This window comes from Paraphaeosphaeria sporulosa (genome assembly GCF_001642045.1).
Source record: "Paraphaeosphaeria sporulosa strain AP3s5-JAC2a unplaced genomic scaffold CC84scaffold_15, whole genome shotgun sequence".
Taxonomy (NCBI): Eukaryota; Fungi; Ascomycota; class Dothideomycetes; order Pleosporales; family Didymosphaeriaceae; genus Paraphaeosphaeria; species Paraphaeosphaeria sporulosa.
In genome coordinates this window covers 102,030-116,874 of record NW_017253374.1, presented here as the reverse complement: position 1 = coordinate 116,874, position 14,845 = coordinate 102,030, and the positions used below count along the sequence as shown (strand labels likewise).

Here is a 14,845-nt window from a genome sequence, read left to right as displayed (position 1 = left end):
CTCACTTGCAGTCTTTTCATAATTATAGCATCGCATTAGAGCATGAAATGAAACGTTTCACGACAAGCAGATGAAGGTCATTGATTGTTCTGATTCAATGGCCAAGATACCAAACTGATAAGATTCGGTCGTGGTCCCTGAACGAGATTTTATCAACTGAGAACCAACATCTAGGTACCATGTGGGAGATACACTGCAGCCGTATTGCCTAGGGCCGCACCTTCTGCATACGTTCTTTCACCCCTTGGGGATCATTAGACCGAGCCGTGAAGCGGCCTCGAGTGATGCCACTAGGGGATGGTCAGCGTCTACTGACTTAACTCCACTGCGGGGTAACTCCACCTCGGCTGTATTCATAGTACTAATGGCAAACGAGTAGTATCCGAGCAACTTAATGTGTTCACAATCCAAAGAAACAAACTTGAAACCCATAATGTCGTTTGAATTGAAGCAACATCCAAATCGCGAGCTCACTGGCGGCGACCTCCTCGCCCAGACTTTAAAGCGCATCGGCACTGAAGTCGCATTCGGTGTACATGGCGGTCATCTCGATGCTTTCCTTGTCGGATGCGAGCATTCAGGTGTAAGGCTTGTTGATACAAGGCACGAGACCGTAGCTGTACAAGCGGCGGAGGGATATGCCAAAGTTTCGGGGAAGTTGGGGGTGTGTTTTGTGACGGCAAACAGCGGGTAAGTCTGGGACAGGACTCGGCATGAGCATACTGACAGGAGGAGATTCGGTAACGGTCTTCCTGGACTGGCCACCGCGTTTGCGGACAGAAGCCCTATCTTCTGTGTCACCTCGAGCCCGCCTCTTCGGGATCTGGAGAACAACTCGCTCCAGGCCTTCCTCGATCAGGTTGTGGTAGCTAAACCTATCACTAAGTTTGCACATCGAGTTACGCATGGTGAAGAGATTCCGAGGCTGGTCAATCATGCAGTGAGAATTGCTCTCGGTGGCGCGCCCGGTATGGCTCGAGGCTTGTGGAGTGACAGTCATCTAACATGACCAAGGCCCGGTCCTCATAGATTTCCCCATTGATGTGCTCTTCACTCCGATCCAAGCTAAACTCATTTCCTGGGGCGCAATCACCTCTCAGCCTGTGTTTAAGCCGGGTCCCAGCACCGCAGCCGTTCAAGAAGCTGTTAAATTGCTCAAGACTTCTCAACGACCGGTGATCATCACTGGCACAGGCGTTGGATCGTCTGAGGTACTACCAATACCAGCAATGGAGACCACTCTAACTTGATCTTAATAGGTCTCGGAGAAACTCCTGGTTCTTGCTTCGGAAGCGAACATCCCTATCTTCCAGTCTCCAAAATTCTCCCCCCTTCCAGCAAGCCACCCCAATGTGGCCGGTCTAGCTGTCCTCCTCCCTCTCGCGTCCCCAAAGCCAGACCTCGTCGTCCTCCTAGGCTGTCGGACTGGCATGTTCCTCGGTTTGCGAAGCGGAGCAATCATCCCAGACTCGGCGAAGATCATCCACGTCGACATCGATGGCACCGAGCCTGGTCGAACGCTACCCACCGCACTCTCAATTACATCTTCCTCATGTGAATTTCTCTCCGCACTGCAGCCCGCCCTTCATGCCGAGTCCTACCGTGCTCCTGACGCTTGGCTTCGAACTGCTACGAGTCTCCAAAAGATACCGTCCCCGCACGAAGACGAGCCAGACTACCCAACTCCTTCTCGTATGCACCCACACAAGGCCCTCTCAACCCTCTTCCGCTCCTTACCCCCGGACTCTATCATCATCAGCGACGGCGGCGAAGCCGGCGCCTGGTCTTTTGGCCTCCAGCACCTTGCAAAACCCTCACTGCACATGATTCCGACCGGCTATCTCGGCTTCCTAGGTAACGGATTCGGATACTCCCTCGGTGCGGCCATCGCGAAGCCTGGTTGCTTGGTCATCAATGTGCAAGGCGATGGAAGCGCGGGGTTCCACTTCATGGAATTGGATACGTACGCCCGATCCGGTGTCCGTGTATGCACAGTTGTGGTGAATAATTCTGTGTGGGGCATGAGTGCGCATGGGCAGGAACTTGTGTATGGTGAGAAAGACGCGGCGAGGCCGGCAAGTGCGCTGAAAGATGTGAAGTGGGCTATGGTCGCAGAGGGACTTGGAGTCCGGAGTATCAGAGTTGAGAAGCTGGACGATGTGGAGGCGATGACAAGGGAGGTACTCGGTGGCGAGGGACCGAGCTGTGTAGACTTGCGGGTGAGCTCGAGGCCAATTCATCCTGGGACGACGGCGATGGTGGGAATGACTGATGATCCCAATATGGTAGTTGTTCCTTATTACGATAATGTGCCTAGGGCGACGTATAAGTAGTAGTCTTTTGTAGCTTTACGCGGAATCAAGAAACGCTAATGGTGGATATGCTTCACCGAAGCGCTTTCCGAGAATGGGAGGGAAAGAATGTTCTTCTGTGCTACCTACTCGAAGGATCATATAGGAAGGTCGGTCTTCATCATGCGGTTCGCTGAATAGTGGAGGGTATGAGCCTGTTTCCGCGTCCCGTGGTTGACTGTGATCTTGTGTTTGCCGCGGCACAATCTGCGGTCTTACCTCCGCTGAAGTAAGGTCTCCTTGAGGTACGGGAAGAATTCTAACATGGCGGGGTCCCTGGCCTTGCAATAACTGCGCTGTTGTCCGATGTCCGTTGTCAAGTGCAGTGTCTTTTGGCATCATATCATGATTACATTCCACCCAGCAATCGGCTCCAAATTCTATCAAGGTGGCAACGACGGCGTCGTTGCTCTCGCTAGCAGCTAATGCCATTGGTGTTTGGGCCGAGTGATTCCGAGGCTCACTTAGCTTGATGCCGTGCTCATAAAAATGCCGGATCATCTCCAGGGAGCCGTTTCGTGCCGCATAATCAATGCTCTTCCGTTCGGATCAATTCTGGCTGTGAATTGTTTGAGGAGGCATTCCATCATGCGAGTGTTGCATTTTAGGGCTGCCAGTTGAAGTAGAGATAGGGAATTTTACCGCGGGATTGGACGGTTGAGCTGATTTTCAATAAATCGCCCTATAGTTTCAGTAACTGTTCTTAGTTGATTGGGGGTGAATAAGTTCAACCTCGGCCAAGGGCAAGTGACATTGCAGAACAGACCATCCAAGCAAGCCTAGCTCATGAGATTTTAGCTTTTCCTCGGCCGACCAAGGGCGTAAGCTCCACGATATGCTTGGATCCAAAGCAAAATCAATGAACTTGTCCCCTGCCGGTGATTCGATGTGAATTTCGGTCGTCAAAGATGCTCATTGCTCTAATGCGAAGTTGAAGCGTCAGTTCACTTTCTCTCTCTCGATGACTCTGGCCGCAAATTTGGCAACTAAATGGCGAAAATTGAGCTGGGAGTCTTGAGCGGAATCCACCCAGTCTAAACGGGCAGCTCTGGGATATTTGCTAAACCGCTATATTGGCCTTGTTGCGATGCGCTTCCAATTGTCTAGGTTGCAAGGCACGCGCAAAATCCGAGCTTCCAAGGTGTAACACGTATAGCTCGCCGAGCGCGATGAGCGATCTATTGAGCCTGTCCGAGAACACACCATTTCGTCCTGATAGTGTTTGGCGAAGAAATTGTCGAGCCGAATGGTGAACCAGACCCACATTCCCTATATCTATCGTAGCTTACGCGAGTGGCGCAATTCTGAGGATTTCCGCCGCATCATGCATAATGTTTTCGGCTTGGAGACATTTGATCGTCGCCTTGATGGCTAAAGCTTCCTGCAGCTCACCCAGCTTGAAGGGCCTGACCGCTTCGCTCATCCAGGGCATAAAAAAAATTATGCTAATCTGCAGTACCTTTAGTTTCGAAATACCCAGTACATAAATCGTTCATATGTTTCATCGAGACCGGAAGTTCCTCCAGTACATGTCAGATTTCTGAGTCGGCAGTGCAAAGTGCCCAAAGCGTCTAACTGAAGGCTGACCCACGTTATCCTGATTCGATTAGCGCAATGCTATTGCCCCTGGAGCATTCCATCGTACATCTTATGCACTTTTTCATTTAGCTGAGTGCGAGTTTCTTCAAGAAGGTCCATATCCTCTGTCAAGCTTCTTTCAGTGCCGACCCTTGATTCTCCAGTTGACAAACGTTCGAATGTGGTTTCATTCGTTTCTTGGGCGTTTGACAAGCGTGAAAAATATGCATCTCAAGGTGACCTAAAATTATCGCGATAATCCTAAACTCATGAGAACCTAGGTACCGCCACGCTCCGAAAAGTCACTCACCCGGCAGAGCTTGCACTACCAATCAAATCAAATTTCGCATGGCTTCACAGGCTGAAATCCCAAGATCTTTTGGGTATCATTGACTCTTAACATCAAGGCGCTCCAGCTGTACAAGTTGGAGAGTCCTCGTACACCGCCGCCAACCGGAGGCAGGAGACAAAAGCCTCGTCCTGTGTCGTCTGATGGACCTCCTTTTAGTTGTTAGGCAGCCTGTCCCATGGCTATTTGTCATAAAGGATAGAAAGTAGCCGTGCAGTCAGGATGAGATGGCATGCAGCGCATCTCCGCCTTCAGCGTTGGGGGCCAGCCACGTGAGCTAAACGGTCCAATGGCATGCTCACCGGTAGTGTCGTAGACGTCCTGGATTCTGCGACGCCATAAAAAACAAGAATCAACTTGCAGTTGATGGCACGTAAAGTGAATTGAATCATAGACGCCGGTGCCCAATTGCTGACTCTGGTATTGGCAGTGTGCTTGCTGGCGTTGGCGGAGTTTCGGGAGTCGTCCTTGCCGACCAAAGTGCATGTGTACGTAAGCGTACCTATTCTTGCTTGGATTCCTGCGCTTCGTTCCACTTCACTTACTTCCCTCCGTTGTGCCAACTTAACCATGCGGGCACATGCATGCCGATACCTCACCTTGCAATTCTCGCGACTGACATGGCCATCGCATCGGGAGATCGCAATCGTGCGATACGTGGGATCCTGTTCGCTTCTGCAGTGTAACCGTCTTGGAGTCCGCGCCAGCTTTTGGCTGAATACGAAATGAAAATGGAGTCCAATTCTGCAATCCAACATCGTGGAAGCAATCAATGCAGCCTAGCGGCGCGTGAATACGAGATCGTTTACAGTTCAGATTCCTACGGACGAATCAGCAGTTGCGTGCGCGTCTTTGCCCGCATCCGCACCGAGCTGAGAACTCTCACACTATCTCTTAAATAAGCCCGGAGTATCCGGACAAGTAGCCTCTCGATGGTTCTCTCATTTACGAGTCCTCTGGTGGAATAGCCACTGATGTCATGGCACGCCAGTCTCGCCATTGCCTGTACAAGCGAGCGACACCGCTACCACGTGTCAGGCGCCGCTAGTTCCTCCTTTACGAAAACAGCTTCATTTAACGAATCGGTACGCAGATCGAGCTCTAATTCATGTGAGAAACCTGGTTGACAGGCGCAGAACTGCCGTGCTGGGTTCTTTCGGGTGGCTCTTGTGGGGATGACTGAACGAGAATAGAACTCCATGAGGGCTGCTACCCGTTTTGGACACGGATAACTGAGTCATTTGTTGGCTCGGGATGCTACTGACAGTGGGAGGCGCTCGAAGTGTACGCCGTATACGCCGACGGACGAAGTGGCAGGCACAAGTATAAGAGGCTTCCATTACGTCCCTCGGCTAGAATGTATAAGCACCTCTGCGATGGCAATAACATCCTCCAATCTGGGAGTATTGCTTTGCCTTGCTCTCTTTTCGCATCTCGCATTTTCAGCTCCTATCGATCGCAAAGGCATTCTGAGCTTGCTGCTTGACCTCTTGACGAAGAAGAACGACAATGCATGCGTACGTCTAGATGTCGTCTTTCCAATCTTTTACCAAAATTGACGTGCTCAGTGCACAGCTTTGGACCGCTTTCTCCCGGGGAAGGTTTCTTTTCCTACTAACTTGAGCTACACATCTTCTCAAATCACTTTCTGGTCGGCACAAGAACAAAGTTTGCACCCATCATGTATTGTCATCCCGACCAGCACTCAGGACGTGTCGACCGCGGTCACCATTTTAAACGTTGGCTATCAGGCAGCCATACCTGGTTGTAAATTCGCCGTAAGGGGTGCGGGGTAAGGGAAAGCCACTTCCTGCTACTGCAGGCCATACTGACCACAATTTCAGCCACACTCCTCACGCTGGAGCAGCCAACATCGATGGCGGAGTTACCATTGACACACAGAGCCTCAACCAGGTGACCGTTTCGAGCGATCAGAAGACAGTCAGTGTCGGACCAGGCAATCGATGGGGGAATGTGTACAGTACTCTCGATGCCCTTAATGTGGCTATGGTGGGCGGTCGCTTAAGCCAGGTAGGCGTTGCTGGCTTGGTCACGGGAGGTTTGTCTTACAAATGACTGATGTGTTTATCGCACCTAATTCTTCTTACAGGTGGCGTCTCCTTCTTCTCCGGTCGCTATGGCTTCGCTTGTGACAACATCAAAGCCTACGAGGTCGTTCTTGGCAACGGCACTACCGTAACAGCGACTAGCACCAGTAACCCGCGCCTCTTTCGCGCTCTGAAAGGTGGCAGCAACAATTTCGGCATCGTGACCCGCTTTGACGCTGTCCTGTTTCAGCAAGACGCCTTCTTGGGCGGCCAAATCGACCAACCCATCACCAACAAGGAAGCCTACTTTGACTTCCTGGCCGACTTCACGCAAAGCGAGACCTATGACCCCTTCTCTGCCCTCATCACCGTCTTCGCCTGGCTCCAAAGTGTCCCTATCGTCACAATCATGCACACAGTCACTTACACCAATGGCTCCGCGTCGTGGCCTCCACCTGCCTTTAAGCCGCTCGATGACATGCCGAAGCTATCATCCAGCGTCCGCAAAGCCAAACTCAGCAGCTTCGCCAACGAAATTGGCGGCGACGCGGCGATTTCGCAGGGCAAGAACAACTTCTTCGTCACGCTGAGCTTCGTCAACAACCCTGCTGTCACGCCCGAGTTTATGAAGCAGGTATACAAGCTCGTCGACGACGCGGCACAGGACCTCTTCCTCGCGCTGGGCCTTGCCCTCACAATGGCCTTCCAGCCTCTGCCGCACGTTCTGTACTCCAAAGGCGGAGACGAGAACGTGCTCGGGCTAGGACGCTTCGAGGATGACCTGATCAATCTGCTTTTCACAGTGATTTGGCCGGATCCGCTTAATAATCAGATGGTGTATGATAGGATGCGGACACTGGAGAATGCTTTGATTGGGCTGGCAAAGGACAATGGGATATATAATGAGTGGGTGTACTTGAACTATGCGAGTCAGTGGCAGAATCCGATCACGGCGTATGGGGCGAGCGAGGTGGCGTTTTTGAAGAGCGTGAGTAAGCAGTACGATCCGCAGGGTATCTTCCAGAAGGCGGTGCCTGGGGGTTTCAAGCTTGGGCTGTGAACGTGGACTGGACGTCTAGATCAGAGAGTGGGGAAGGCGTAGAAACGGCGAGAAAAGGATGATCTGTTGAAGCACAGTCGTAGAATTGCTCGTGAGCGCAGATTCTAGCATCTATCGTAGCATCAGCGAAATCGCAATCGTTTACAGTCTGGCCCGATCGCCTTCCAAGTCCTTCGCCACCGCTGCGTATCGTTCATAACAGTCCTTCTCTGCGTCAAAATTGAGTAGCCATGCTTCCCTTGCGAGGTGGATCGCCTCAGGCGTCTTTCGAATCTCATCCCAGTTCGCCTTGTGCCATCTTTCCCTTGTCTTCACGCCCATAGCCTGCGCTTGATGCACCCTTTCATATCGAATCTTTTCATGCGATTTCACTGCAAGCGGGATGTTCTTCTTACCAGCGAGCTCCAGGCATGATGCTAGCACGACACCGTCCTCGATTGACTGGCTTGCTCCTTGTATCGACGTCGGGAGGAACGGGTGCGCCGCGTCGCCTATGAGCACGATGCGCGCTTTGGGCGATATGAACGTCGGCAGCGGATCCCGGAACACAAGTTTGTGATCGATGAGTCTCGCATCCTTTGGTGTCGCGCGCACGATCTCCTGCACCACAGGTGCCCAGCCCTCCACATACTTGAGGCAGTCTTCGATCTTACCGGGAAATTGCCAGCTCTCTTCTATATTTCCGTCGTCGACGTGTGTAAAGACCCAATTGAACTCCTTCCCATCTTTCAATGAAGAAACGAGGAAATGCAGATCCGGCCCGATGTAGCCAGAGTGCGTGTCTCCGTTTGCGACAAGGTGTCTGATGAGCGAGTTGTCTTTGATAGCGTCACCGCGGAACCAGCACCGGTAAACGGCGTAGCCGGAGGACTTGGGCTTGTCGTCAAAACCCAGCACGATCTTGCGGCCACGTGACCGCACACCTTCAGCTGCGATAACCACGTCGGCCTCCATTCTCTCTCCATTAACCACGACGCCAGCTTTGCTATCGTCTTCGAAGTAGTCCGTGACTCTTTGGCCTAGTCTAATGTCCAAACCTCGATCTCTCGCATGCTGGTAAATTATATTGTACAACTCCCCCCTGTGACCGTTGATTCTAGGCCCCCAGCTCTTCTCATCTGCGAAGGATTGTCGCGTGACGAACTCGCCCTTCTCTGAGTGAGGACCATATTGTGGGGAATCGGGTGATTGCATCTAACCTTCCAATGGTACAAGTCTAGCCAAGACGTCTTGCGCGCGACTTTGTACATGGCCTCAATAACGCCTGGCCAGCGTTCGAACAGGCGCGCGCCATTTGGATCGAAACTAATGATATCGCCGAAGCGTGTTATTTCTTCGATGGCCTCGGCTTTCTCGAGGAGTGTGACGGTGTGTCCTTTGCGGTCGCATTCTATGGCTGCGGCGATACCAGCAAATCCAGCGCCGACTATGATCACTTTGATGCCTGAGGGTGGGCGTCGGGGGAAATGTGACATTATTGCAATCGTACAATGTTATTGAGGATTCAATCGAGTGGAACAATGTCCTCTTTTGAAGGCTCGTGGTGGTGCTGATGAGGATGTGGCGGTGGGGTCGGCTAAAGTGAGGAGGTGCTGTACGCCTGAGTGTTCCTTATTGCCCTGGCCCCACATGCCAGGCTCTTCGCTGCTCACTCATCGCCCATTATCAACGATATAACCTTTCGCTCGAAGGGGTCTATTTCGGATTTTGGCTCTCGACATAGGTTGTTCCGTGGTGTGGTCCACAAATGTTGTTTGTTCACCCCTCCGCGGCGCTAGGAGTACGCGTGTGGCGTGCCGGAGCGTTCCGGCCACTTGCATGAGATGCAATTTCATTACACCAACACACCCTCGGCTCGTCTAGGCATGCCAGTCACCGTTGTGCTGCGTGGCCATTCCATGATATTCATCAATCGTGAGAACCCATTTCTTTTAACGGCACTATAGACTTGTGGGCCGTGTCTTGTGAACAGATGATAAACGGTGATCATGTAGTGAACGGTGATCATGGCTGACCAGGGGAGCTGAGAGTCTGACTGTTGTCGAGAATGGTGTTGCACCAATAGAAGGAGGTGCAATCTGAGACCATGCGAGTGCGACTCAACACCTTTTCGGGCTGCGCAGGGCGGTGTCGAGTGCTTCCATCAATGGACCTTCGTCTGTTAGTAAGAAAAGATTCTTCTTTTACCACTGCAATCGCGGATCACGGATCCAGAGTGAAAAGCAAGCCTTTAGCCCGGGCTCCTGATCAGGATCGTTCGTACCAGTCGCCAATCACGGAGAGGCTAGCCTTGGCGCGCACGAACCTCCTGGAATGCGACCGTTTCGGCGCTCTCCCATCATCTGTTCTTCTTCATGATCACTCTGAATACCCTTCTCATCGTCGGCTTGCATTAGGGCACTCGTTGCCTGACTACTTTGGCGCATTGTAACGACCGATTGTCGTCTGCAGTTCAAAGCCTGATCCAGACCACTTTCATTCGCCCAGCCAGCGCAGCAGCCGAGCGCCCGACTGATAGCGCGACACCTTCATTTCGACATCTAGACTGGACTCGATTCTCAGCCCAAATGGCGCGCGACAGCTCATATCTCATGCGAGATGATCTATTGCAACTTGACGACCAACTTTTAGACGAAGGCTTCGGGTTTCTCATGTCACTCCTGCCACGAGAGCTCTTCCACTTGTACAACGAACGCATCGTCATCAATTCGAACGAGTATGATTTGCAGGATCGACCAGATGACCTCGTAATTGCCTACGTCACAAGACCAGGAGACTACGTGCGAGCGTTAAAGATAGGTGTCGATGCCAACGCCATCGAGAAGCACGAATTTCCGCCCTCATTGAAACGGAAAAAGGGCGACCAACATGTCGAGCTTGTCCATCTGGGAGAGGCAGATATCGAGAAGCTAAACAGTATTCCGCCACTTTCGTGGGATTATAAACTCGATGCAGGCTACGAGCGCTCGCCGGAGTGTCGCGATCAAACGATCGCTCTCATCAAGTATTATCTCTTGGTCTGGGCGGCAAAGAACTCACTGGAAGCCCCACTGCCACAACCCAACTACCAACATCTTGTCGCAGCTTTCAAGCGCCTAACGACGACGCATTATTACAAGCATCACGAGTTGATTGATGAGGATGATGAGCGGAAGGATGTGCAGATGTGCTTACGTAAAGGTGAGGATGACCTTCGCCCGCTCGATCGTTCAGACGGTCAAAAAGAGCCGGTGATGGTCAATATAGAGAAAGACGACGCTGAAGGCGGGCATAGCGCTCGCACAAGCCGAGAAACATCGGGATCCTCCTATAAGCCAAGCGCAATCGAGCCAGGACGGGAGCTCGCTCATGCCGCAAAACTGCCCACCCCGCGACAAACCCCCAAGCAGCAAACATTAGACGTCGACATGGTGGATGTGCCGGAAGAATCGACCCGCGCTACAAGCGTGAACTCCTCCGAACTTGCCACGAGTTCGCTCGACGCTGACGTTGCCTTGAGCTTCGAGACGGAAGCACTAATTCGCCAGTCCCTCCCGACGCCAGATACGCTGGTCGAGGAGGCTATCGTCGAAACTGATCCCACATTGAGAGATATTCGAAAGAAGATGGGACCCAGCACACTATCGCTCCTACCGCTATTGACGACCTGCACATTTAAGAAAATTCACACCAAAGATAAAGGCTTTCTCGGCTTGCGACTTCTTCTCGGAACATTTCGGGAAGATACAAGCCGACCAGAGCTCGAAGGCTGCGAGGCTTGGGCGTCTTTCAAGATGCACGATAAGAATGACCGCGCTGCTCCACGCATGCACGTTCACGCTTTTTGTGCAGGGACAGATAAAATCGTGGAAGATGATCTGAAAATCAAAGACGTGCTACCAGATCTTCAATTGGGCCCTGCATTCACCAGTATTCAGGGCGGAGACCGCGCGGAGGAGCTGCTATTGAAGGCATTGGTGAAGTATTTCTTCATTATCGCCGCGAGGGACAAGGTCCTTGGGTTCGATAAACACAAGATGCCCTTCAATGGATCCTTTGTGGATCAGCTCAAGATTGCCTGCAAGCGCGTCCAGATGCACGATTCAGCGAGAGACGACCAGCGCGCGCACAGCCGGCCTCTCAAACGTGTGAAGCGATCTCACAATCCTACGCCGAGACCATCCGCCTCGTTGTCTGATGCAGACGAGGATGTCCCCGCGGTACGCACACGCGATGCGCGGCGATCAGGACGGCGCACGGGCCAACCATCAAGCGCAGCCGTTAGCGAAAGTGAAGACAACATCCCCGCCTTCGTCCCGGTGGTGCCCCAACAAATTCCTCGTCGTCTCGCGCTCGGTGTTCGTATTATTCCTCTCATGGAGGGACACACGGTGAATGAGTTCCTCGACCCCGACGCCGAAGTCGCCGACTCAGACGGTGATTCTGGGGACGAGATCCCTCCGCCCATATCGAATGACATGCGCCTCTTCCTCGAAAATCGTCACAGCTTCACCAAGCAAATGAAAAATCTCGGTGAATCTGTCAAATACTACAAAACCAGGAAAGAAAGTACTATCATGGGTATCCGCAAAGTGAAGGGCATGCTGAATAAGAACACCATGGCACCTCCCGAGCGGGCAGAGTCCGAGCGAGGGCTTGCGCACCGTCGGTTCGTCGAGACAACGATCGGGACGCATCTAGCGATGAAAGAGGAGGGGCTTGAGGGCTGGAAAACGCGGGTGAAGCAGGTCAACAAAGAGGCGGCGCATATTGACCCTAGGGTCATCGACACCTGGGATTTATTTTACCGGGTCTAGTTTCATTCTTTAATTTTTTTTTTTCGGAGGCTTCTGCGGCATTTTCATCATAGTACGGCGTTACGAGGCACATGATATATCCAAGGGTGGCGACTTCGGTCTGCTTCAAGTTTCCGTGTAAAGCATACCTATTAATGCATATCTACTTGCTACTAGAGCAATCTTTCATTTATTGACCTAGCTTTTTGTTGGAATCAAGTTTGAGCAGGTGCACGAGTCGCATTCACCTAGCGACTTGCCTAACGAGCAACCTTTGAAAATGTGGGCGCGCAAGGCGATGATGTGTTGAACAGCTTGTTGCAACAGGTGACGACACTTAGCTGCTAATGAGCACGGAAGACGAGCTCCTACTATGTTGAACGGCCTAGTCGTCTCGAAGCCAAGGGATTGTCCGCCCTTGAAACATCGCAAGTGCAGCAAAGCGCTGGAGACACGATCTGGGCTGAAGGGGACAATGCGATCGGAGTAGAAAAAGTAATACTTAGAGGAGCAACTGCTAGAGTTAGACATCTTCTCCTTTGTTGCAACCAAGATAGTTGGAAAATTTTGTCAGACTTGTTCGCAGAAGCGCCTCACTGTTTCACAGCGTCGTTATCATGTGAAACTATGCTATTCCAGATTACAAGATTGTGAAAGTTGATCTCTTCCGCCTATGACCTGAGGATCTTGGTCACCTTGGTTTCTGAACTCTGTATACAAAATTTGGTGAAGCCGAGTGCTCAAGCCTTGTTCACCTGGATCAACTGTCTTGCTGACTTCTATAAAACCCACCGCCCTCCGCCTCTAATTCCTCCCCCGATAGACTCCGGATCTTGACCACACTCTCTGCTACCACCAGCCTAATGCTTGACAACTCCATGACCGTCAGCACCCCCGACGCCGACCTCTCTAAGTCACCTTCCGATTCCTATATACACGAACCTTGCATGCATCAAATATGTCTTTTTCAACCAAGGTTAAAGCTCAGTGTAAGCTATACCCACCAGATGTTGCGAAGCTCTTGCTGATATCTGTCCAGTCGCTGCTCAACCCTCCGAGTCCGGCCAGGAGGCATCCAACACCAAGGGTAACTCCAAGTCCGCCGACACCACCGCCAAATCCAGAGGAAGTAACGCCAACGCCAACGCCAACGCCAGCGCCAGGTGTAAGGTCAAATGTGAGTCCCTCATATCATATGGCAGGCAGCCCAACTAACATGAGCACAGCGGCTACAACTCCCAGCAAGTCCACCCAGGCCACCACTGGTGCTGGCGACGACGGTGACGACTCTGATAGCGAGGAGAAAGGCTTCATCTGCCCGCACTGCGGCAAAGTCTACGCGCAGGAACACAACATGAAGCGCCATATGCGGGACAACCACGGCACTGGCGAAAAGCCGCATACCTGTCCTGCCTGCTCACACCGCTCGCAGCGCAAAGACAACCTTAAAAAGCACATGAAGGCAGCTCATGGCAGCGAGTGGGGCCAGCGTCTGTACGACGCGGTGAATGACGTGCTCGCCGAGGAGGAGGGTCAGGGCTCCGGTACGGGGGACGACGAGGGCGAGGATGGTGACGATGAATAGGATGACTAGAAGTATCCGCTGGATACAATCATGCCTGTGGGAACTATGGAGGAAGTTTTGGCATTCATGACAATTAATGGAGTCTTGACCAAGGTTCGCCTGGTTGGGTCTGAGCAAGCTACGGGATAGACATTAACAGTCTATGATACAACAGAAATGATAGAGAGCGTGAATTTCTATATATAGAATGTGGAGATATGTGCTAGTTCAGAACGTGTATTGAATCGCATATACAGCAATTGGAAGGCTATGTTCTGCAGGATCAAGCTGTAGGAGAGGCACTATAAATACCTTGATCAGGATGTTGTTTGAGCATATCTGGTTGTCATCGGTTATGTGGTTGGAACAGCGAAAGCAATTGTGTCTGTTTGATCGCTCGAACAGCCACGAGGGCTTCACGAGAGATGCCTTCCTTGCCATCTACTTCAAATGTGCTGCCACATGACTATAAAGCATCAATTGACCTCGATGATTAGTATTTGGGCTATTGTGATACATGTTTGTGAACTTAGGATTGTGATCAGCTACGAGATATTGCGCTCGAACACTGCCTGACTGAACACGTCTCAATGCGAGAGAAGTCTTCAAACGGCGCGTTTCGAGTCCAATTGTCAAGCTAATCTCGAGAATTCCACTCGCCATTGCAAGGCACGCCATGATGCAATCAGAAGCACTGGCATCCCTATGGCATCACTTCCCAACTAGCGTGACGGGGCAGTCTATAAAACGACCACAGACTCGATAGGCCATCACCAACATAAGTTCAAGAAACTTTCGCATCTCACAACTTCTCCACTACCCATCCTCGGCACCATGTCTTCCAACAAACCTCAGGGACATTCCCGCGGCAAGCTCTTAGATAAAAATGGCAAGCGTATGTTTCCTGCTGATGCAAATAAGGACACTCAAACTGAAATCTTTCCAGCTCGCTTCAAAGCCGCAAAGCTCAGCACCTCCTTCATCGAAGATGACTTCTTCGACCCTGCTACCGCTACCAACGAAGATTTTGAACTCAAGCTTCCGAAGAAGGCCACCTCCACCAATGCCAACAATAAAACCAAGGATGAAAAGGGTGAGAGGCTATACCTTGTTTCAACTT

At 51.7% G+C, this 14,845-nt stretch overlaps 5 protein-coding genes across 5 annotated transcripts; 4 read left to right on the top strand and 1 right to left on the bottom strand.

The window, feature by feature from the left end:
- Positions 1 to 433: 433 nt before the first annotated feature.
- On the top strand, positions 434 to 2,333 carry CC84DRAFT_1222903 (thiamine diphosphate-binding protein; the record flags this gene model as incomplete). Its single annotated transcript, XM_018183436.1, has 4 exons — positions 434 to 690; positions 736 to 968; positions 1,015 to 1,211; positions 1,260 to 2,333. 4 exons carry the CDS (start codon positions 434 to 436, stop codon positions 2,331 to 2,333), a joined length of 1,761 nt encoding a protein of 586 aa, XP_018029566.1.
- A 3,321-nt stretch (positions 2,334 to 5,654) lies between these two features.
- CC84DRAFT_1232545 (oxidoreductase FAD-binding protein) lies at positions 5,655 to 7,457 on the top strand (the record flags this gene model as incomplete). Its single annotated transcript, XM_018183766.1, has 4 exons — positions 5,655 to 5,795; positions 5,847 to 6,017; positions 6,082 to 6,337; positions 6,389 to 7,457. 4 exons carry the CDS (start codon positions 5,655 to 5,657, stop codon positions 7,384 to 7,386), a joined length of 1,566 nt encoding a protein of 521 aa, XP_018029565.1. The 3' UTR covers positions 7,387 to 7,457.
- CC84DRAFT_387771 (FAD/NAD(P)-binding domain-containing protein) lies at positions 7,457 to 9,166 on the bottom strand. Its single transcript, XM_018186001.1, has 2 exons — positions 8,586 to 9,166; positions 7,457 to 8,535 (listed from the first exon to the last, which is right to left on the bottom strand). Exons 1-2 carry the CDS (start codon positions 8,859 to 8,861, stop codon positions 7,528 to 7,530), a joined length of 1,284 nt encoding a protein of 427 aa, XP_018029564.1. The 5' UTR covers positions 8,862 to 9,166; the 3' UTR covers positions 7,457 to 7,527.
- Positions 9,167 to 9,953: 787 nt separating this feature from the next.
- On the top strand, positions 9,954 to 12,182 carry CC84DRAFT_1222900 (uncharacterized protein; the record flags this gene model as incomplete). The annotated part of the gene is made up of 1 exon (XM_018183435.1): positions 9,954 to 12,182. One exon carries the CDS (start codon positions 9,954 to 9,956, stop codon positions 12,180 to 12,182), a length of 2,229 nt encoding a protein of 742 aa, XP_018029563.1.
- Positions 12,183 to 12,767: 585 nt separating this feature from the next.
- Positions 12,768 to 13,911, top strand: CC84DRAFT_1169344 (uncharacterized protein). Its single transcript, XM_018179643.1, has 2 exons — positions 12,768 to 13,324; positions 13,388 to 13,911. Exons 1-2 carry the CDS (start codon positions 13,120 to 13,122, stop codon positions 13,744 to 13,746), a joined length of 564 nt encoding a protein of 187 aa, XP_018029562.1. The 5' UTR covers positions 12,768 to 13,119; the 3' UTR covers positions 13,747 to 13,911.
- The last annotated feature ends 934 nt before the right edge of the window (positions 13,912 to 14,845 follow it).